The sequence below is a fragment of the Chiloscyllium plagiosum genome, chromosome 4, assembly GCF_004010195.1.
Source record: "Chiloscyllium plagiosum isolate BGI_BamShark_2017 chromosome 4, ASM401019v2, whole genome shotgun sequence".
In the NCBI taxonomy this organism is placed as follows: Eukaryota; Metazoa; Chordata; class Chondrichthyes; order Orectolobiformes; family Hemiscylliidae; genus Chiloscyllium; species Chiloscyllium plagiosum.
The window spans coordinates 99,132,449-99,152,834 of record NC_057713.1 but is presented as its reverse complement, the minus strand read 5'-3'; the positions used below and the strand labels follow the sequence as shown (position 1 = coordinate 99,152,834).

The 20,386-nt window shown below is 41.3% G+C and overlaps 1 protein-coding gene across 1 annotated transcript in view; it reads right to left on the bottom strand.

Annotated features, from left to right (window-relative positions):
• topaz1 (testis and ovary specific TOPAZ 1) overlaps positions 1–20,386 on the bottom strand; it is a 71,903-nt gene that overhangs the window by 10,672 nt on the left and 40,845 nt on the right. The window contains exons 15-16 of the mRNA XM_043689361.1: positions 7,653–7,824; positions 2,397–2,497 (exon numbers count right to left, since the gene is read on the bottom strand). Of these exons, the coding sequence (XP_043545296.1) occupies positions 2,397–2,497; positions 7,653–7,824 (273 nt within the window). The remainder of the gene's footprint in view (positions 1–2,396; positions 2,498–7,652; positions 7,825–20,386) is intronic.

The window sequence follows — 20,386 nt, the reverse complement described above, 5'->3', positions numbered from 1 at the left end:
TGGGTCTTTTAGGTTTGTTAGTTTTTGTTTGAGAGAGTTGGTGGGTTTATGTGCTACTAGGATTCCGAGGGGACTTAGTAGTCTGGCTACTAAACCGACAAACACTGACCAAATACTTAACTACACCAGCAACCATCCCAACACACACAAACAAAGCTGTATCAGAACACTATTCCAATAAGCCACCACACTGCAGCACAGACGAACTTCGGAAAACAGAGGAGAACCACCTATACAAAATATTCAAGAAGAACGGATACTCAAAAAATACAGTCCGCAGATTCCTCAAGAACAAACCACGGCAAGCAGACCAAACACAGCCAGAAACCCTAACCACCTTACCATGCATCAACGAAGTTTCAGAAATGACAGCCAGACTACGAAGACCCTTCGGAATCCTAGTAGCACACAAACCCACCAACCGTCTCAAACAAAAACTAACAAACTTAAAGACCCAGTATATCCCATGGACAAAACCAACGTCGTCTACAAAATTCCATGCAAGGACTGCCACAAACACTACGTAGGACAAACAGGAAGAAAGTTAGCCACCAGGATACACGAACACCAGCTAGCCACAAAAAGACACGACCCTCTCTCCCTCGTAGCCCTACACACGGATGAAAACAAACACCAATTCGACTGGGACAACACATCTATCCTGGGACAGGCTAAGCAAAGACATGCCAGAGAATTCCTAGAGGCCTGGCACTCCAACCACAATGCCATAAGCAAACAAATAGATCTAGGTACCATCTATCAACCCCTCAGAAAACGAACAGGAAATGACATCACCACAAACCCAACAGCTTCACTTCACTTGGAGGTCGCCACTGATGATGTTACCTAGCCAGGTAATGAAATGTCTGATATCAAACGTCCAGCTCAGCGAGCAAAGCTACACCTTAAACCTCAACCTGAGCTACAAACCTTGCAAACACCAGTTGTCATCTTTGGATGTCAATCTTCCTCTAGGTTGTCTTCAGTCTCCTACAGCACAATTTTCTTATGGACAGCTATCTTACACAGAGCTATTCTGCTGGTGCTCCCCAACTGTTCCAAATACCCGATTTTATATACCCTAAAACATCAGACTGGTTCATTGTTTGATGTCATCCAAAATAGTAAAATTCAAATTCAACTGGATTTTGGTATCTGTGGCATAATTTAAACTGATTGGCCGAATTTGTATTTGTTATGTACCATGGCAATGTAGCTCCAGCTATTTGTTTCATAACCAAATGTTACATTTTAAAAATTTTCTTTCAGCACACTCTGCCAGCCAGAAGTTTCAACTCCCTTAAAGGTACAGTACACGTCTACAACTTCATAACAGTCCCTTACAAAAGGATGAGTATTTAATTCTTCTGCATGTTCTTTCACTGACCCTAGAAATCATGCACACTGATACTTAGTTTAGGTTCTGCCAGAGCCACTCAGTTCCTTGACTTCAAAAATGCTTTGGTTCAAACATGGACAAAAGATCCGAACCCCAGAGGTGAGGTGAGGTTAACTGGTCTTGACATCAAAAGCAGTATTTGACAAAGCATGGCATCAAGGAGCTCTAACAAAACTGGAGTCAATGGGAATCATGAGGAAAACTCTGGATTTTCCCAATTATTGAAACTGAATCAAATCATCCCAAGATTGATGACTCCAATTTTTGTCTTTTTTCGACTATTATGGACTTCACCATCAACTCTGATCTGAAGTTGAGATTTTCTTTCTTGTCCATTGCCAAGATACTTCCCTTCCTCAAGCCAAAATGTTTATATTTCCTTAATCTCATTCACTTCTGCAAAGTTGAATACTGCTTATAAATGGGATGATATCTCGACTAAACAGCCAGAAAAAGCCCTTTTTAAGATGGCTGAAGTCTTGCTCATCTTCAGCTTTTCACTTGATTATAACCATTATCCCATTACAACCATGCTCAACCCATCATCTTCTCTCACATCTCCCCAATCACGCCCCCGTCTTTTTCTTCTGACAGTCTTTTAAAAACAGTGGTTAGCATCATCTAACCATAGCTTTTGACTCTCCTTCCAAATATGATGATACCTGCATCAAGTGTCGCAGTACTTGACTGACTTCTCAAGTTACCATTTGTAAATTAAGTTAACAAAAATAGTGACTGGTAACATTCCAGCAGTATTGTGGATTACACAACAGACAAACATCTTCACTGAAATAACATTATAAAAAGTCTCTAGGTGTCAGCCAGTTCCCCAATAAAAAGAGTGACCACATAAGGGCGGTGTGCAGGGGTGACAAAAACTAAAACTTTTAATATCCTTTGGTGATGAAAAATGATAGAAAGAGGACAAAGTAAGGATGAAGGAGCAAATAAACTGAATTTGCTATTTTTCATTGAGATAGATGCACCTTGAACATACCTTTCTCCATTGCTCACTTTTATAGTAGGCAACCATCACAGAGGTTCCAATCCTGATGAGCAATTGCTTGATCATACCATTCATGTGCGGCTTTTGGCAAACTAAAAACCAAAACACCAACAGACTTGCATTATACTCTGTATTCTAATATTTCACTTCACATTCACTGTGCCAATGCGTGGGTGATAAATATTGTCTGGAAAGTATCTACTTTACAAGAAAAAAGTAGTGCCAGCTAAATTAAAGGCTTTTATTAAAGTTAACAGGCAGCAAGTAAGCAAATCCTACCTCAGTCCACCAATGGATTCACAGTGAACTTAAAACATGAAATAACCCTCAATGACGCACGATCAGTTAGGGAATCAGTTACAGCAAGGAGGGATGATATCTCATATACAATTTAGGAACAAAAAGGGGCAGTTACACAGTTAGGTGTGTATTATAGACTCCCAAACAGTCAGCAAGTAACTGAAGAAACAGTTATGTGGTCAATTCACTAACATGTGTGAAAATAACAATCGGATAATTAAAGGGATTTCAATTACCCTCAACATTAATTGGGATAATTATTATATAAAGGGTTCAAAGGGGGCAGAATTCTTGAAATGTATACAGGATAGCTCTTCATGTCAATCTGTAGATGGTCCCACAAGGGACAGTGCAGTTTTGGGACTTAATTCTGGAAATGAAACCAGATAGCTGTTCAAACTGGCAGTGGGTGTGCATTTTAGTGATAACGATCAGAACACCATATGTTTTAAAACAGAAGTTGCTGGAAAACCTCAGGTCTGGCAGTGTCTATAGGAAGAAAGCAGAGTTAACGCTGCGAGTCTTGTGACTCTTAATTTCTTCAGCAGAACTGACGAACCATCAGTGGACTTGAAACGTTAACTCAGTTTTCTACTCTCAGATGGTGCCAGACCTGCTGAGTTTCGCTGTTTCTGTTTCAAATCTCCAGCATCTACTGTCTGTTTTAATATATTACCACACATTTTAAGTTTATTATGGAAAAGGATAGAAATGGTCTACACAAAAAAAAGAGTGTTTTGGATTGGGTGAAGTAGATTTTATTAAAATAAACAAAGTTGTTTGAGGGTAAATCTACAAGAAAACAGCAAGAGTTTTCAAGAGCAATAAAAGGTACAGAGGAGAGTACAGGCCCAATATGTTCCCTTTAGATTTAAATATAGGAGCCACAAGCCATCAGAAACCTGGATGTCTAGGAATTTTCAGGACTGAGTAAAAAAAAAAGAGAAAAAAGAGGTATAACAGGCACAAAGAGAGCAAGATAACTAAGGCACTACAGGAGCACAGAAGGTGCGGGGTGTGGGAGGAGTCAAGAAAGTAATTAGGAGAGCAAAAGGGGGGACATGAGAAAATGCTGTCAAGGAAGATTACAGAGATTCCCAAGATGTTCTACAAGTATATCAAGGGGAGAGAGAATAACCAGGGAAAGAGCAGGGTCTATTACAGATCCAGGGGGCAATCTGCGCATGAAGTTGGAAGACATCAGTAGTGTGTTAAATGGTACTTCACATCTCTTTACTCAGGAGGAAGAGGATGCAAGTACAGAATTCAAGATGACGAACTGGGAAGTTTCTGAGCAGATTGATAACGAGGTGGTACTGGAAACTCCCTTAGTTGAAGGGTCAATAATAAGGGGGCACAATTTGTTTTAAAGTGAAAATACCAAGAGGTTTAGACAGAAGTTCAGGAAAAACATTTACACCCACAGGGTGCTGTGGTTCTGGAATGCACTGTCTAGCAGCGTAATTGGGCAGGAAATCTCAACCTTTAAAAAGATACTTCGATGAACACTTGAAGTGTCATAATATTCAAGGCTATGGGCCTAGTAGGAAAATGGGACTAGTGTAGGTAGTAGTATGGTTATGATGGCAAGAGTGAAGACTGCAGATGCTGGAGATTAGAGTCAACAGTCAAGATTAGTGTGGTGCTGGAAATGCACAGGTCAGGCAGCATCCGAGGAGCAGGAAAATCGAAGTTTCGGGCAGAAGCCCTTCATCAGGAATGGTTTTGATGGTAGAGTTTAGTTGGTTGAAGGGTCTTCTGTTCTGTATTATTCTATGAATTGTTCCTAACCAAACTTCATGAGTAACAGATGTTGGACATCAAGTTTGTAATAAACAAAAATTAACAATTTATTATTCAGAGTATAAACCAGCAGAAGAGAAGAAGAACAAGGCACTCTAATTAATTTCTACGATCTAAACCCAACATTCTTTGATCGTAAACTCCCCACTCTCATACCAACAGATAGACACAGTTTAGAGATAAAAATAAAAGAACTGTAATTTGCCAGATCAATAAGCATTTCAAATGATGAATACCAGGATTTCATTCCTTGGACAATGGGTGTATTACAGGCACAGTATCTTGCTTGAATTCTGAACTCACTGGTTAATGCAAACAGATTCTGCAGACCTCTGGAGAATTTTGTTTGTATCTTATAGCCTAGGATTCTTTTCTCAGAACTTTCAATAAATCGATAACTGCAGAACAACTGGAGGGAGTAAAATCAAAAAGTTTCCCAGTGTGGTAGTTACTAAAGCCTTTGCTTCCTGACCAGTCAGAGCCAGTTCATTTTTTTCCCTTTCTTTTTCAATGTTCTCTGTGATTGACTAGCCGCACCTATCCTCTCTGATTGATCGATCAATATCCAAACAACTGGCAGTCCCCAAGTAGAACATCTTGTTGCCAAATTATCCACAATATCCTTACAACAATAATTAAACTGCATTATCATTTCAGGCCAGTTTCTAACAGTGAACATCAGTCTTTTGTTTTCTTTTTGTAAGTGCATTATTGTTCAAAGTTCAATTCTCAACTGCAACTCCGTTCCAAACCAAAAATAAAAGGAAAATAAAAAGGTCTCAACAAGAGAGTGCAGTAAACTGGTACTGAGATGATCAGAGCTGAAAATGTGTTGCTGGAAAAGCGCAGCAGGTCAGGCAACATCCAAGGAACAGGAGAATCGACGTTTCGGGCATAAGCCCTTCTTCAGGAAGGGCTTACGCCCAAAACGTCGATTCTCCTGTTCCTTGGATGCTGCCTGACCTGCTGCATTTTCCAGCAAAACATTTTCAGCTCTGATCTCCAGCATCTGCAGTCCTCACTTTCTCCACTGAGATGATCAGCCATGGTATAGTGTGTCGGGGCAGGTTAGATGGGTTGAATAGTCTACTTCTGTTCTTATGTTCTCCCATCCTAGCATCGTATCATATCTCATTTGCACCAAGCCACTGCCATTCCAGAAGACCCCGTTGTCCATTCCATCCACAATACATTTCCTCACTGGTGTTGACCACTCAAGTATAGTAGTTTATAACATTTCCCTTCTCAATTTAACACCCTTCCTGACTCTGCTGAGTTCATTCCCCCCCATGAAATTCCCTAGTATAGGGCACTACACTTGAAGTACTGTTTATAAGGCCACAGTTGGACTCCTGCATACAATTCTGGTTGCCTTACTGTAGGAAGGATGTTATCAAACTGGACATAGATTAGATTCTCTACTGTATGAAAACAGGCCCTTCAGTCCAACAAGTCCACACCGCTCCTCCAAAGACAAACCCACCCAGACCTATTCCTCTACCCTATACTCACACCTGACTAATGCACCTAACTATGGGCAATTTGGCGTGTCAATTCACCTGACATGCACATCTTTGGATTGTGGGAGGAAACCAGAGCACCTGGAGGAAACCCACGCAGACATGGGGAGAATGTGCTAGCTCCACACAGACATTGCTTGAGGTGGGAATCGAACCCAGGTCCCTGGTGCTGTGAGGCAGAAGTGCTAACCACTAAGCCACTGTGCCGCCCATAGAGTGCAAAAAAAAATTTACAAGTTTTTTTACAGAGACTGGAGGGTCTGAGTTATAAGGAGACGCTGGATAAGCTGGGACATTTATTTTCCCCCCATGGAGCATTGGAGGCTGAGGGTGACCTTATAGAGATTTACAAAATCATGAGGGGCATAGATAAGTGCCAATGCTTTTTTCCCCCAGGGGAAAAGACATTGGTTTAAGGTGGGGGGGGGGGGGGGGTTTACAAGGGACCCAAGGGGCAACTTTTTCCACAGAAGGTGCTGCATATATGGACTGACTTGCCAGAGTAAGTGGCAGAGGCAGGTACATTTAAAAGACATTGGGACAGTCACATGGATAGGAAAGGTTTAGGGGAATATGGGCCAAATGCAAACAAATGGGAGTAGTTCAGTTTAGGAAACTTGGTCAGCATGGATGAGTTGGGCCAAAGGACCTGTTTCCATGCTGTATCACTCTATGACATGCGAGACAGAAAAGCAGGGACACAAATGGACAGAGCAACATAATAAGGATGAGTGCAATGCATTTGAGTGATTGAAGGTAACAGGAAAGAAAGGAAGTGGGAAAAATAGACGCAGAGCGAAACAGGAGACAAAAATAGAGGTAGGATAACGACCTTGGAGAGAGGCACAGAGTAAGCACATGATTGCCAAACAAAATTTCTACCCTACATTGCACTCATGACAATACAGCAGCATTCCTAAATTAAGAAGTCAAAAACAAGCCAGAATTCTGCCTTTAAATCATTGCTAAACCACCATGTTCTTGTTGGTATTAGCTGAGGACGAGGTCAAGCTTGGATGAGACAAAGTGCTTGGAGTATGCTTTCCAGTCTTTGTCCCCTCACTCTAATCCCATTTTGAGGCTTAAAACTTGTCACAGCCCTTCAATAACACTGAGTGGGAGAGCGTGTAATTGAGAACACCAGCCTATTAGACTGGGAGTACAAGTGTTACAACTGTTAGAGCTCCATGGTGGCTTGAGACTCCAAAATTTCAGCTGACAATTTCACTTAGGAAATGTTGATTTATGTAATGGTATGAGTAATGCCAGTTGGCACAAATAGGCAGAAGAACCATATTGCTATAAGGGTGAGTTGCTGCTTTCAACAACATTGAGCATGGGATCAAGCAGTGAATGATGCAACTGATCCCAAATCCCTTGGAGGTTATTAGCAGTCATCCATTAGCTTTTAAGCTTTGGCTTTGACAATCTAAATGAATGTGGCTGTGAACATATTAGGAAATGAACAACTAAAGACAGTCAATATCGAAAAGCACTGGTTATAAACAAAAGTGATATTGCTTTGGTTACAACAAAGAAATCTAGCTGTAATGCATTTTTTAAGAACTCCCTTAAGCCAGTCACGAAGATATTTTCATGAAAACATTAAACAAATGAGCCACACCTGCTTTTGCAAATTCGCAGAAAGGGACTGCAGCTCCATTATCCTTATTTTTTATCAGAGTAATTGCAATGCATGTGGCAATTCTGTGAAGGTCACTTTTACTGTCATCATTCCAACATAGGCTCTGAAAGAAAGTTCCCATTTTGCTCCATTCTCCTTTTTCTTTGTATTGCTGAAAAGCAAAAAAGAAAGGTCAAAAACCAGAATGAGACGATACTGAGACACAAACGTACATACTGCAGACCAGGAAGACCTGTGCCAAGTCAGATGGTTTTAGCTGGGGTAATAATATGTCATTTCGATTCACTTAAGGAAAAGATTTGCATCATGAAGCATCTTTCATGCTATAAGGATGTCCCCAAACTTTACAAAATTTACCTGAAGCATAGTTAATATTACAGAAAGGTAACTAATTTGAGCAAAGCAAGATCCTACAAATATCAATGTGGTAAATGCTGGTCAAGGTATAAATTTGAACCAGGTCACTGGAAGAGAACTGCTCTTCTTGAGATGCAATTTTCTATACTCAAAAGGAGGGTAGAAGGAGATTTGGTTTAACATCTCAAGTTGAAAGATGACACTCTCTCAATACTGCTTTGGAGTGACAGTATAGATTATGTGGTTAATTGCCCAGGACAGTGTTCCATTTCACAGGCTTTGTGATTTGACACATTAGAGTTAGCCAGTGAGCTACGGCTCACACCAAGGAAAAGGGTAGAGCTGACTATCCTGTTTTCACTGTCTAGGTGAACACTACTTTTCATCATTTATATAAATGATTTGGATGCGTGCATAAGAGGTATAGTTAGTAAGTTTGCAGATGACACCAAAATTGTCAGTGTAGTGGACAGCGAAGAAGGTTACCTCAGAGTACAGCAGAATCTCGATCAGATGGGCCAAAGTGGTAGATGGAGTTTAATTTAGATAAATGTGAGTTGCTGCATTTTGGGAAAGCAACCATAACAGGACTTATACACTTAATGGTAAGGTCCTAGGGAGTGTTGCTGAACAAGAAGACCTTGGAGTGCAGGTTCATAGCTCCTTGAAAGTGGAGTCGCAGGTAGATAGGATAGTGAAGGCGGCGTTTGGTATGCTTTCCTTTATTGGTCACAGTATTGAGTACAGGAGTTGGGAGGTCATGTTGCGGCTGTACAGGACATTTGTTAGGCCACTGTTGGAATATTGCGCGCAATTCTGGTCTCCTTTCTATTGGAAAGATGTTGTGAAACCTGAAAGGGTTCAGAAAAGACTTACAAAGATGTTGCCAGAGTTGGAGGATTTGGGCTATCAGGAGAGATTGAATAGGTTAGGGCTGTTTTCCCTGGAGCATCGGAGGCGGAGGGGTGACCTTATAGAGCTTTATAAAATCATGAGGGGCAGGGAGAGGATAAATAGGCAAAGGTTTTTCCCTGGGGTGGGGGTGTTTAGAACCAGAGGGCATAGGTTTAGGGTGAGAGGGGAAAGATATAAAAGAGACCTAAGGGGCAACGTTTTCACACAGAGAGTGGTACGTGTATGGAATGAGCTGCCAGAGGATGTGGTGGAGGCTGGTACAATTGCAACATTTAAGAGGCATCTGGATGGATATATGAATAGGAAGGGTTTGGAGGGATATGGGCCAGGTGCTGGCAGGTGGGACTAGATTGGGTTGGGATATCTGGTCAGCATGGACGAGTTGGACTGAAGGATCTGTTTCCGTGCTGTACATCTCTATGACTCTATCCATTATTAAGTCTGGGCCTCTTCACTTAGGGAAAAATGTCAAGAGGATAGAAAAGATAGGAAAGAGATTTTACTGAAATAACATGGATAAGGTGGTGAAAATAAACGCTGACAGATTAATTTGTATGGTCTTCTTTAGCATCATATGGTGGAAAAAGCTGGGAAGAACATGGCACAGTAGCACTTGAGGCAGTGGGGCTTAATAACCTTGTCCATTCAAGTAACAGAAGCAGGCATTAGTGTTTATGATTTATTATATTGCTACAACACAGAGATAAAAGAGTGGTCTCCTAGCACAATGGTGGTTTCTACTACTGGGCCAGTTCAAATCCCACCTTCCATGGAGAATCATAATATGTTTGAACAGTGATCCTTCCGGTTTAATTCAGTACTTTGCACACTGGTAGGACACTGGGTTAGTAGGCAGGTAGCAGACATACATAACGCTACATTCTGAAATAATCCAACTATGAAGAAAATTATTTCGGTCTACTTTTATATTTCTCCATTTAGCTTAAATTAATTTATTACTTTATATTGTTAAAGAATATCCACTAATTATCAAGAGTGCTGTTCAAAACCATTACAATGCTTAACAAACAGAAAATATACAACTAAACAAAAGCTAAGTACTACAGATGTTGGAGATATGAAATAAAAACAAAGTGCTAGAGAAACTCAGCAAGTTGAGCAATATCTGTAGAAACAGAAACTGAACTAAATGTTTCAAGTCTGATATTGGATTGTTAACTTTGTCTTTCTCCACTGATCCTGCCAGAGTTTCTCCAGCACTATATTTCAGGAAATATACATCTACAGAGGATCCCTGATTTACAAATGCTTGTAGTGATGAACACAATCATAAACAGGGTTTTAAAATTTAAAGACCCAATATAAAAACATTTCCAGCACTTATGAGCAGCTGCTTTCCACTGTTAGTCTTGTAAACTGACTCCAAAAAGGAACCCATTTGCAACCTGGGGACTTTTCAGCATTTCAGCAGATCGGTGCTGCTTACTGTGGTTTTGAAGATGTGCTTTTTACTATCATGTAGTACACATTATATAGATGGATCAGTGCTGGGGTCACTGCTATTCACAATTTACATTAGTGATTTGGATTTTGGAATAACAATAATTTCTAAATTTGTGGAGACACCAACTTCAGGTCACAGTCAAGATTAATACTGCAGGAAGACTTGGTCGACTCCAATTTTATTAGTAGTTGGTGAATGAAAGTCAAATTAATACGCAGTACACTTTGTCAAGACTAGAATATGGGGGAGGGGAACGAAGGGATCTCAAAGAACAAATACAATCAATCTTGCTTCATTGGTTAGCAAGATCCTAATAGAAAATGTCTGGTAACAGGCTTTAATTCTAGCACTGGATTGAAAAACAAGCTAGTCATGCGCAATCTGTATCGAGCCTTGATTACAATTCTATTACAAACAGCACTAGAGAGGGTGCTGAAAAGATTTCCCAGTACAAAGACAAAACGGAAGGGTATATCTATCAGGAAAGGATTAAATAAACTGGGCCCCTTTTCTCTTGCAACATCAGGTTTGAAGAGTTACCCAATAGAGGTATTCAAGATTCCTAAAAGGTATTGATAGAGTTGATGCAGAGAAAATGCTTCCTCTTGTGGAGAAGATCAATACTACAGGCCATCAATATAAAATAGTCATTGAGAATCCAATTGGGAATTCAGAAGCAATTTCTTTAACTATGAAATGGTGAGAATGTGGAACTTGCTACCAGAGGGAATGGTTGAAGTGAATAGTACCGATACATTCAAAGGGAAACCAGACAAATGTAGGAGGGAGAAGACAATGGAAGATTACAATAACAGATTTAGATGCGAACTAATTGGAGGAGATCCAAATGGAGTGTAAACACTGGCATGGATAGTTGGGCCAAATGGCTGGTGTATGATATGTTCTAGATGATTCAAAGATGGCCACCCAGTTATGCTTATGACTAAAAAATACTCCCAAATGGAATACTGAATGCATACATTATACAAAGCACAAGTTACTTATTGCAGGAACTCCAAAAGTTGTTTTCAGGATATTTAAGAAAGTTGAACTGCTTAAATTGGTAAGTAGTACATTGCAAGTTACAAGTCAGAAAAATCCAACAATGTAAAGATCAAATTAAGGTATGTTAAATTTATATAGGATTTGTACACATTATTTTCCTTTTTCCATGTATTTCTGTTGGTGTCAAAGTAGGAAAGTTGCATCTCAATCTTCCCAAAAACATGTCGTCAGATCACTCCAACAGAACAGCTTACTAAAAAAAAACAGAACTGAAAATTAGAACTAGATTCTTCCACTTTCTGTCAACATTCAAATCGGAGCAAAGAACCAGAAGCACAGGAAGCAAAGCAATTTACACAAACTCCGTTATAAATGGACAACTAAAACAAGCCAATTAGCACTGCAGACAGCTACTAAGTAGACAGCAGTGAGTGAACAATATTTGTGCTACTCCAACCACTGACTAAATGGGCAAAAGTAGGCAGGTCTGAAATTAATTAAGTTACGATGACCACAGGGCACTGCAAAACACAAGTCAACGAGCAGCAGGACAGCAACCAATTAACTACAAAATCAAATAGTCAATTAAGGAACTTGTGACACATCCAGCACATCAAGGGCAATAGGTATCAAACATATTAATTGGAGAAGTTGGCACAGCAACTAATCGAACTAGCAGAGCACCAGCAAACGAACATTCAGACAGCAGCAGGTAGAGCAAAATAAAATTAAATGCATTTGGCACTTGCGAATCAATACCCCTTTCCTACCTTTGCCAATGCTTCCTGCCGCTAAGCGACTTGTGCCAGTTTCACCGGCAGTTAACTTTTCAAAACGTTACGATCGATTATCATATAACTGCCAACTGTAAAGATGAGTTAAAGAGAAAAGTAAACGCGTCTTTCAGCTTAAAGTAGCCTTTGGAACTTAAAACAATTAGAACTACTTAAAGCAGGCATTCAAATACAGTATTTTAACCTGTTTAAATGCATGTGAAGTATTCCCAGTATTTTAAAGATTGTAAGCGAGCATGAAGTTAAATCACTGGAAGTAAAGTTTTTCTTAATGAGGATCCATGGGTGCTTTTTTTGGGGGGGGGGGGTGGAGGTTCTTAAAATCCTGGTGCTTTCAGCATTTATATAGTCAGTTTTACAGCATAGTAAGAAAGGGGCCTTTCAATTCATCATGCCTGTGCCAGATAACCAACCACCTATACATTCTGATCTCATTTTCCAGCACTTGACCCATAGCCTTGTTTGCTGTGGCACTTTAGGTTATCATCTAAATACTACTGAAATGTTCTGACAGTTCCCACCGCTAACACCTTTTCCAGGTCATGACTTCCAACATTCTCTAGGCGGAAAAAATTCTTCCTCAAATCCCATCTAAACCTCCTGCCCTTTATTTGAAATCTATGCCCCCCCCCCCCGGTATTGATCTCTCCACGACAATGTTGTAACGGGCTGGAAAACTATCAATTTGAACTGCCTGGGTAATTTTATTACTCGGGCTGGTGGTGCCATACGATGTCACTGAATTAATCAAGGCTCAAGTTAGTGCTCTGGGAGACAATCAAATACTACCACAGCAATTGGTAAAATTTACAGTATTTAATAAAGTTGGAACAGAAGTTAATCTCTGTAATGGTGCTAATGACTATCAATTGTTCATTAATGTCCTTTAGGAAAGGAAATTTGTCTTCCTGCCCTGATGTGGCCTACATACTACTCCAGACCCATAGCAATGTAGTTGACTTTTAACTGCCTCCTGAAATGGCTAAATAAGCCACTCAGTTATAGAGTCTCAGAGTTGTACAGCACAGAAACAGACCCTTTGGTCCAACTTCTCCATGCCAACCAGTTATTCTAAACTATTCTAGTCCCATTTGCCAGCACTTGGCCCACATGCCTCCAAGACTTTTCTATTCATATACTCATCCAGATGCCTTTTAAATGCTATAGTTACACCAGCCTCCTCCACATCCTCTGGCAGCTCAATTGATACACATACCACCTTCTGCGTGAAACGTTGCCCTTTAGGTCTCTGTTATACCTTTCCCCTCTCACTCTAAACCTATGCCCTCTGGTTCTGGACTCCTCCACTCCAAGGAAAAGACTTTGTCTATTTATCCTCTTCATGCCCCTCATTATCTTATAAACCTTGATAAAGTCACCCCTCAGCCTCCGATGCTCCAGGGAAAACAGCCCCAGCCTATTCAACCTCTCCCTTTAACTCAAACCCTGGCAACATCCGTGTAAATCTTTTCTGAACCCTTTCAAGTTTCACAACATCTTCCCGATAGAAAGGAGACCAGAATAGCACGCAATATTCCAAAAGTGGTCTAACCAATGTCCTGTACAGCCGCAACATGACCTCCCAACTCCTACAGTCAATACCCTGACCAAAGGAAAGCATACCAATCGCCTTCTTCACTATCCTATCTACCTGCAAGGCCACTTTCAAGAAACTATGAACCTGCACTCCAATGTCTCTTTGTTCAGAAACACTCCCTAGGGCCTTACCACTAAGTGTACAAGTCCTGCTAAGATTTGCCTTTCCAAAGTGCAGCAGCTCACATTTATCCAAATTTAACTCCATCTGCCATTCCTCAGCCCATTGGCCCATCTGATCAAGATCTCATTGTACTCTGAGGTAACCCTCTTCGCTGTCCACTACGCCTCCAATTTTGGTGTCATCTGCAAACTTACTAACCATACCTCCTATGTTCACATCCAAATCATTTATGTAAATGATGATTAGAGCTCCCAGCACCGATCCTTGTGGCACTCCACTGATCACAGGCCTATACTCTGAAAAGCAACCCTCCACCACAATACTCTGTCTTCTACCTTCGAGCCAGTTCTGTATCCAAATTGCTAGGTCTTCTTGTATTCCACGAGATCTAACCTTGCTAACCAGTGTCCCATGGAGAACCGTGTCAAACGTCTTACTGAAGTCCATATAGATCACATCCACTGCTCTGCCCTCAATCCTCTTTATTTCTTCTTCAAAAAAACTCAATCAAGTTCGTGAGACATGATTTCCCATGCACAAAGCCACTCTGACAATCCCAATCAGTCCTTTCCTTTCCAAATACTTGTACATCCTGTCCCTCAGGATTCCCTCCAACAATTTGCCCACCACCAATGTCAGGCTATAGTTCCCTGGCTTTTCCTTACCACCTTTCTTAAATAGTGGCACCACATTACCCAACCTCCAGTTTTCCGGCACCTCACCCGTGACAGTTGATGATTCAAATATGAAGCAAAGGGCCCAGCAATCACTTCTCTAGCTTCCCACAGAGTTCTAGGGTACACATCCACCTTTATCTGTTTCAAGACATCCAGCACTTCCTCCTCTGTAATATGGACATTTTTCAAGATGTCACCATCAATATCCCCACATTCTATATCTTCCCTGTCCTATTCCACTGTAAACACTGATGAAAAATACTCATTTCGTATCTCCTCCAAGCAAAGGGCTGCCTTGCTGACCCTTGAGGGGCCCTATTCTCTCCCTGGTTACCCTTTTGTCCTTAAATGTATTTATAAAAACCCTTTGGATTCTCCTTAACCCTATTTGCCAAAGCTATGTTCCCTTTTTGCCCTCCTGATTTCCCTCTTAAGTATACTCCTACTGCCTTTGTACTCTAAGGATTCACTCGATATATCCTGTCTATACCCGACATATACTTCCTGCTTTTTCTTCACCAAAACCTCAATTTCTCTGTCATCCAGCATTCCCTACACCTACCAGACTTTCCTTTCACCCAAACAGGAATATACTTTCTCTGGATTCTTGTTATCTCATTTCTGAAGGCTTCCCATTTTCCAGCCGTCCCTTTACCTGCGGACATCTACCTCAATCAGCTTTTGAAAGTTCTTGTCTAATACCGACAAAATTGGCTTTCCTCCAATCTAGAACTTCAACTTTTAGATCTGGTCTATCCTTTTCCATCATTATTTTAAAACTAATAGAATTATGGTCACTGGCCCCAAAGTGCTGCCCCACTAACACCTTAGTCACCTGCCCTGCCTTACTTCCCAAGGGTCAGTCAGGTTTTGCTCCTTCTCTAGTAGGAATATCCACATAATAATCAGAAAATTTTCTTGGACACACTTAAATACTCTCCAGCTAAACCCTTAACGCTGTGGCAGTTCCAGTCTATATGTGTGAAAAGTTAAATCCCCTACCACAACCACCCTATTGTTCTTACAATTAACTGAAATCTCCTTACAAATTTGTTTCTCAATTTCCCGTTAACTATTAGGGGGTCTATAATACAATCTCAATAAGGTTATCATCCCTTTCTTATTTCACAGTTCCATCCAAATAACTTCCCTGGAAATATTCCCAGGAATATCCTCCCTAGGTACAGCAGTAATGCTATTCCTTATCAAAAATGGTACTCCCCCTCCTCTCTTGCCCCCCCCCACCCCTTTCTCTCCTCCTTATCGCATTTGTATCCAGAAACATTAAGCTGCCAGTCCTGTCCATCCCTGAGCAGTGTTTCTGGAATTGTTATGATATTCCAGTCCCATGTTCCTAACCATGCCCTGAGTTCGTGTGGCTTCCTGTTCGGGCTCTTGCATTGAATTAAATGCAGTTTAATTTAGCAGTCTACTTGTTCAAAAGTATTTGGGGATGGATAACAGATGCCTGCAACATCCACACTCCCTTCCTGTACTTCTTTCATGCAAAATGTGGATAGGTTGATCCAGAAATTGAGAAGCTAATTAAGACCACCAAGGAAAATACAATCCGCGTGAGAGACTTGAATGAGGTCAAGTACCTTTGGCATTAGGAACCATAAATGGGATGGAGCTTCCTCTTCAATGTGAAGCAACAGTGATCTCCATGTACAGCAAAATGTGGTTACTCTCCAACAGCAGCGTGAAAGAAGCCAGATGAATTAAACAGGCAACTAGGATTCCTTCATTCTGTTGCAATCTTCTGTCAGTTAGTTAACACATTGCAGCAAGTCAAAGGGTTGCTAATGGCTGATAAAGGTTAGACCCTCGAGGTCAAGCAGATGGCTGGAAGATTATGTAGGAAAACTTGGACTCTCTTGCACTTTATGTTTAAAAAATGCAATGCAGCTTCAAATGTGCCAGAACCTAATTGATTAAGGAATACCCACAAACATACTGCTAGAAGCATGTGAAGCCACCCTGATCTAAAGCCAGCACTGCACTTTACAAGCTCCAGTTTAAATCCTGTCTTTACTTTGTATGACGGAATAATATTCAGTAGCACGAAGGAGCATCTGCTGACCAGCAATGTTACAACTATTCGTGATTAGTTGATGGATTACTTATTCTGGTTGCTGACATACATGTTTGGAGCTTTGTGACACTTAACTGAAGTTTCAATATTTTACAGGACATGGTCTGGCTGGTGCCGAAGTAGATTTTGTTCCTTTAAAAAGTTCAATTGAAACAAAGTGCATCCAAAAATGTAGGATAGCTCTTCCTCTTGTAATTGAACTGATCCATGAACAAAGCCAACAGTCAAGAGCAGTAGTTCTCAGCAGTAGGTAATTATCTCCCCAGGGTCTTTAAAATGGAATTCCCTTACCTTGCCTTTAATGAGGAAATAGGCTCAAAACCGGCTTGCTTCACTATAGGTGTGAGGACTTAAATTTACAAATTGTTGCACCCACAATCTCAAAGTAGAGTTAGGATAGCAATACTTGTGGTTGTTAAGGTGACTGCAGCTCAATTTTAATGCATCCGGCTCCTTTCAGGGTGCTGTTGGAGAGTAATCACATTTTGCAGCACATGGAGATCACGGTTTCTCCACATTGAAAAGTAAGCTCCATCCCATTTATGCTTTCCTAAGCCAAAAAACAAATTTAGCATGAGGACTTGGGCAGATTTCTCAATGCAAGGTGCGAGTGACCACACACATTGGCTTGCTGGGGTCTCATGGTCACTTTAATGGACCAAAGGGATTCTAATTCCTCAATCTACAGAAAACTAGGATTCATTCATTCTGCTGCAATCCTCTATCAGTTAGTTAACAGATTACAGCAAGTCAAAGGGTAGCTAATGGCTGATAAAGCTTAGACACTCAAGCTTGCATCTTCAATTCACATAATATGTGCAGCAGACCTGAAGTGAGAGCCAAGTTGCTACCATGAACAGCTCACAACTGCCATCCTTAAGCAATAGCTCATTGCCTAGGTCTCTCTGAATAAGCCCTCTGTGTATTCTGTTAAATAGGTATCAAGATTTAGAATGATTTGGAGATGTCGGTGTTGGATAGGGGTGTACAAAGTTAAATATCACACAACACCAGGTTATAGTCCAACAGGTTTAAGTGGAAGCACACCAGCTTTCAGAGCGCCGTTCCTTCATCAGATTTAGAACGGTATGTTGCATTTTGTACAATCTGATCACTATGAGAAAAAGAGCTATCGTGCAAGAAGCTGAGAGACAGTTGCACAATCAGGAGGAACAACAGGAAGCAAGACTAGCTAAGATGTTTACAGCCCTTTTCATAGAACATATAGAGCATAGAACAATACAGCGCAGAACAGGCCCTTCAGCCCTCGATGGTGCACTGACCTATGAACTATTCTCAGCTCGTCCCCTGCTCGAGAAGAAGTATTAATGAGTGATTATCCATATGTTATCTTGAATCACACTTCTGCACTCACTTCACTGTTCCCTGATTACTTGTCAATTTTTGTTTTAAAAAGGCATTGTTGGAAAGAGAATAAAAAGCATATTCCAATCTCGATTAATAAATGTGACTATGAATTTAAAAAGCCAATCCCATGTCCATTCCCTTCGTGCCAGGCCTCGTGTCCCTTTGCCTCTCTTGGCATTGCTATACAATGTTTCTCCAGTGGCTGCAGCCTGGGTGGATGAAGGCACTTACCCTCCAGCTTAGACCACAGACGGCCTTGAAGGGCCTCCTCAGTCAGTCTTGGTTATTAAAGCCAAGCTTTATACTGTCCCTTTTCAGTCTGTGCTGCTGCAATCTGGGCTGGTTTATTCACAGGCAAGAGTGAAAATCCCTACAGTGTGGAAGCAGGCCATTCAGCCCATCAAGTCCACACAACCCTTTAATGAACATCCCACACCCACGCCACCCCCCAATCCCCCTTCCTCCCCCACAAAGACCAACGCTCCCCATCCCCTTTCCTCCCCCTCCCAACTGCCCCCCATTATTTCCTGGGATCAGAGAAAGCTCCAGAAATCACAACGCAGAATTTATTGGGGATCTAAGTGACGTGAACTATGATGAGCTGAGACACAGAATCAGCTGACAAGTATAGTGAGACCCGTATCAACATCAAAAGCAACTCACACCATCTTTTATACTTTTCACAAGCAGCATAGCGAGATTCTCTGGGTAGCGATGAGATGGTAATTAATGGAGATTAAAACTTGATATACAGCTTATTAATGGTACAACCCATCTCATTAATATCAAGGCTCCCACCTTATCAAACAAGCTTAATGTTGGGAAACCTCACCAAGAAAACAGGACTGTGCACCTGATGGATTCAGATCAGCGCATGCTCCAGGTGAGCTACAGCTAAAATACTGCCCAGAACACAAGTCACACGCACACCTCATAAACAAGCACTGGCATTCAGCATCTGTCAGCCCCACGCTCATCCTGGCACTTCTTCAATGAAGTGGCAGTGTACTCTGAAAGTGCAAACTTGCATTGCAGGGCGAGCCAGAAATTAGCACTGCAAGGCTGCAGTGGGGACATTGTACACACAGGCACAGGCATCCCAGTTCACAGACTGGGCTGTCTGCTTGCTCTCTCATGCTCACTCACCTAGCACCTTCGTGCATGACCACAGAATCATTGCCATGCCTTACCAATTAGCACACAGTCACAAAAGACAGAGTCACCATCAGTCTGTTGGTAATGTGGCAGTCAATCTGGTAATTGGTTAGGGATGGGGTGGTGATTGAATGGTAGTGCTGATGCACTCAGATGTATAGGTACAGTCTAGGTCTGACTAGGACTGTCTGTTCATGTCCCTAATCAAGGAAGTAGGCCATGGCTAATAAATGAATGACCAGCCCTCAATTGGTCACTTACGTCAGGCAATGGATTGAAAAACACAAGGAGATGCACAGGTAGATAGGTTTGGTGGAGATTTGGGAAGCGTGGAGCCTATGGGGTTTACAGGCCAGGCTACAAGGTAGGGAATGTGAATGTTTTGGTGGTGTTGGGGGGTGGGGTTGCTCACTGGCACATTCAGGTGGAGGCTGGAAGCTACTGGGAGAGGAATACCCACAGTTACTTTCCATAGTGATGCAACTTGGACTTTGTTTAAAAAAAAACATAAGATTCGGTCCATTGTCTTTGATCCCTTCAAACTCAGAGTCAAATCGTTAATTCAATTGAAACCCACGTCTAACTGACCAGCTACCAGATCAAGGGTCTTCCATTGTGCTGCAGTTGAGAGAAATGTGATCTCATTGACAAGAAATTGTGTAAAATTCACCTCATTCTACCATTTTAGCTTTCATTCTCGAACAAGGATTTCCCTATTTTTACACGCACAATTGATCTGCAATAGGTAGTAGAGACAGTAATCGAATATCTTTAAGACACAGATGGATAGATTCTTATTGGCCAGGAAATAAGGGGCAGAGGTAAATGTGCATAGGGAATTCAAAACACAAAACGATCAGCCATGATCTTACTGATTGCAGGAACAGGCTCAAGAAGTCCAATGATCCACTCTCACTCCTATTTTGTATGTTTGTAAATACATCAAGTATGGAATGGATGGGAAGTTTAGATTCCTGGAGAATTTGTATGCAATTAGAAGATTAGGCAAAAGTGAGGACTGCAGATGCTGGAAACCAGAGTTTAGATCAGAGTGGTGCCGGAAAAGCACAGCAGGTCAGGCAGCATCCGAGGAGCAGGAAAATCGATGTTTCAGGCAAAAGCCCTTCATCAGGAATAGAGGCAGGTTGCCTCCAGGGTGGAG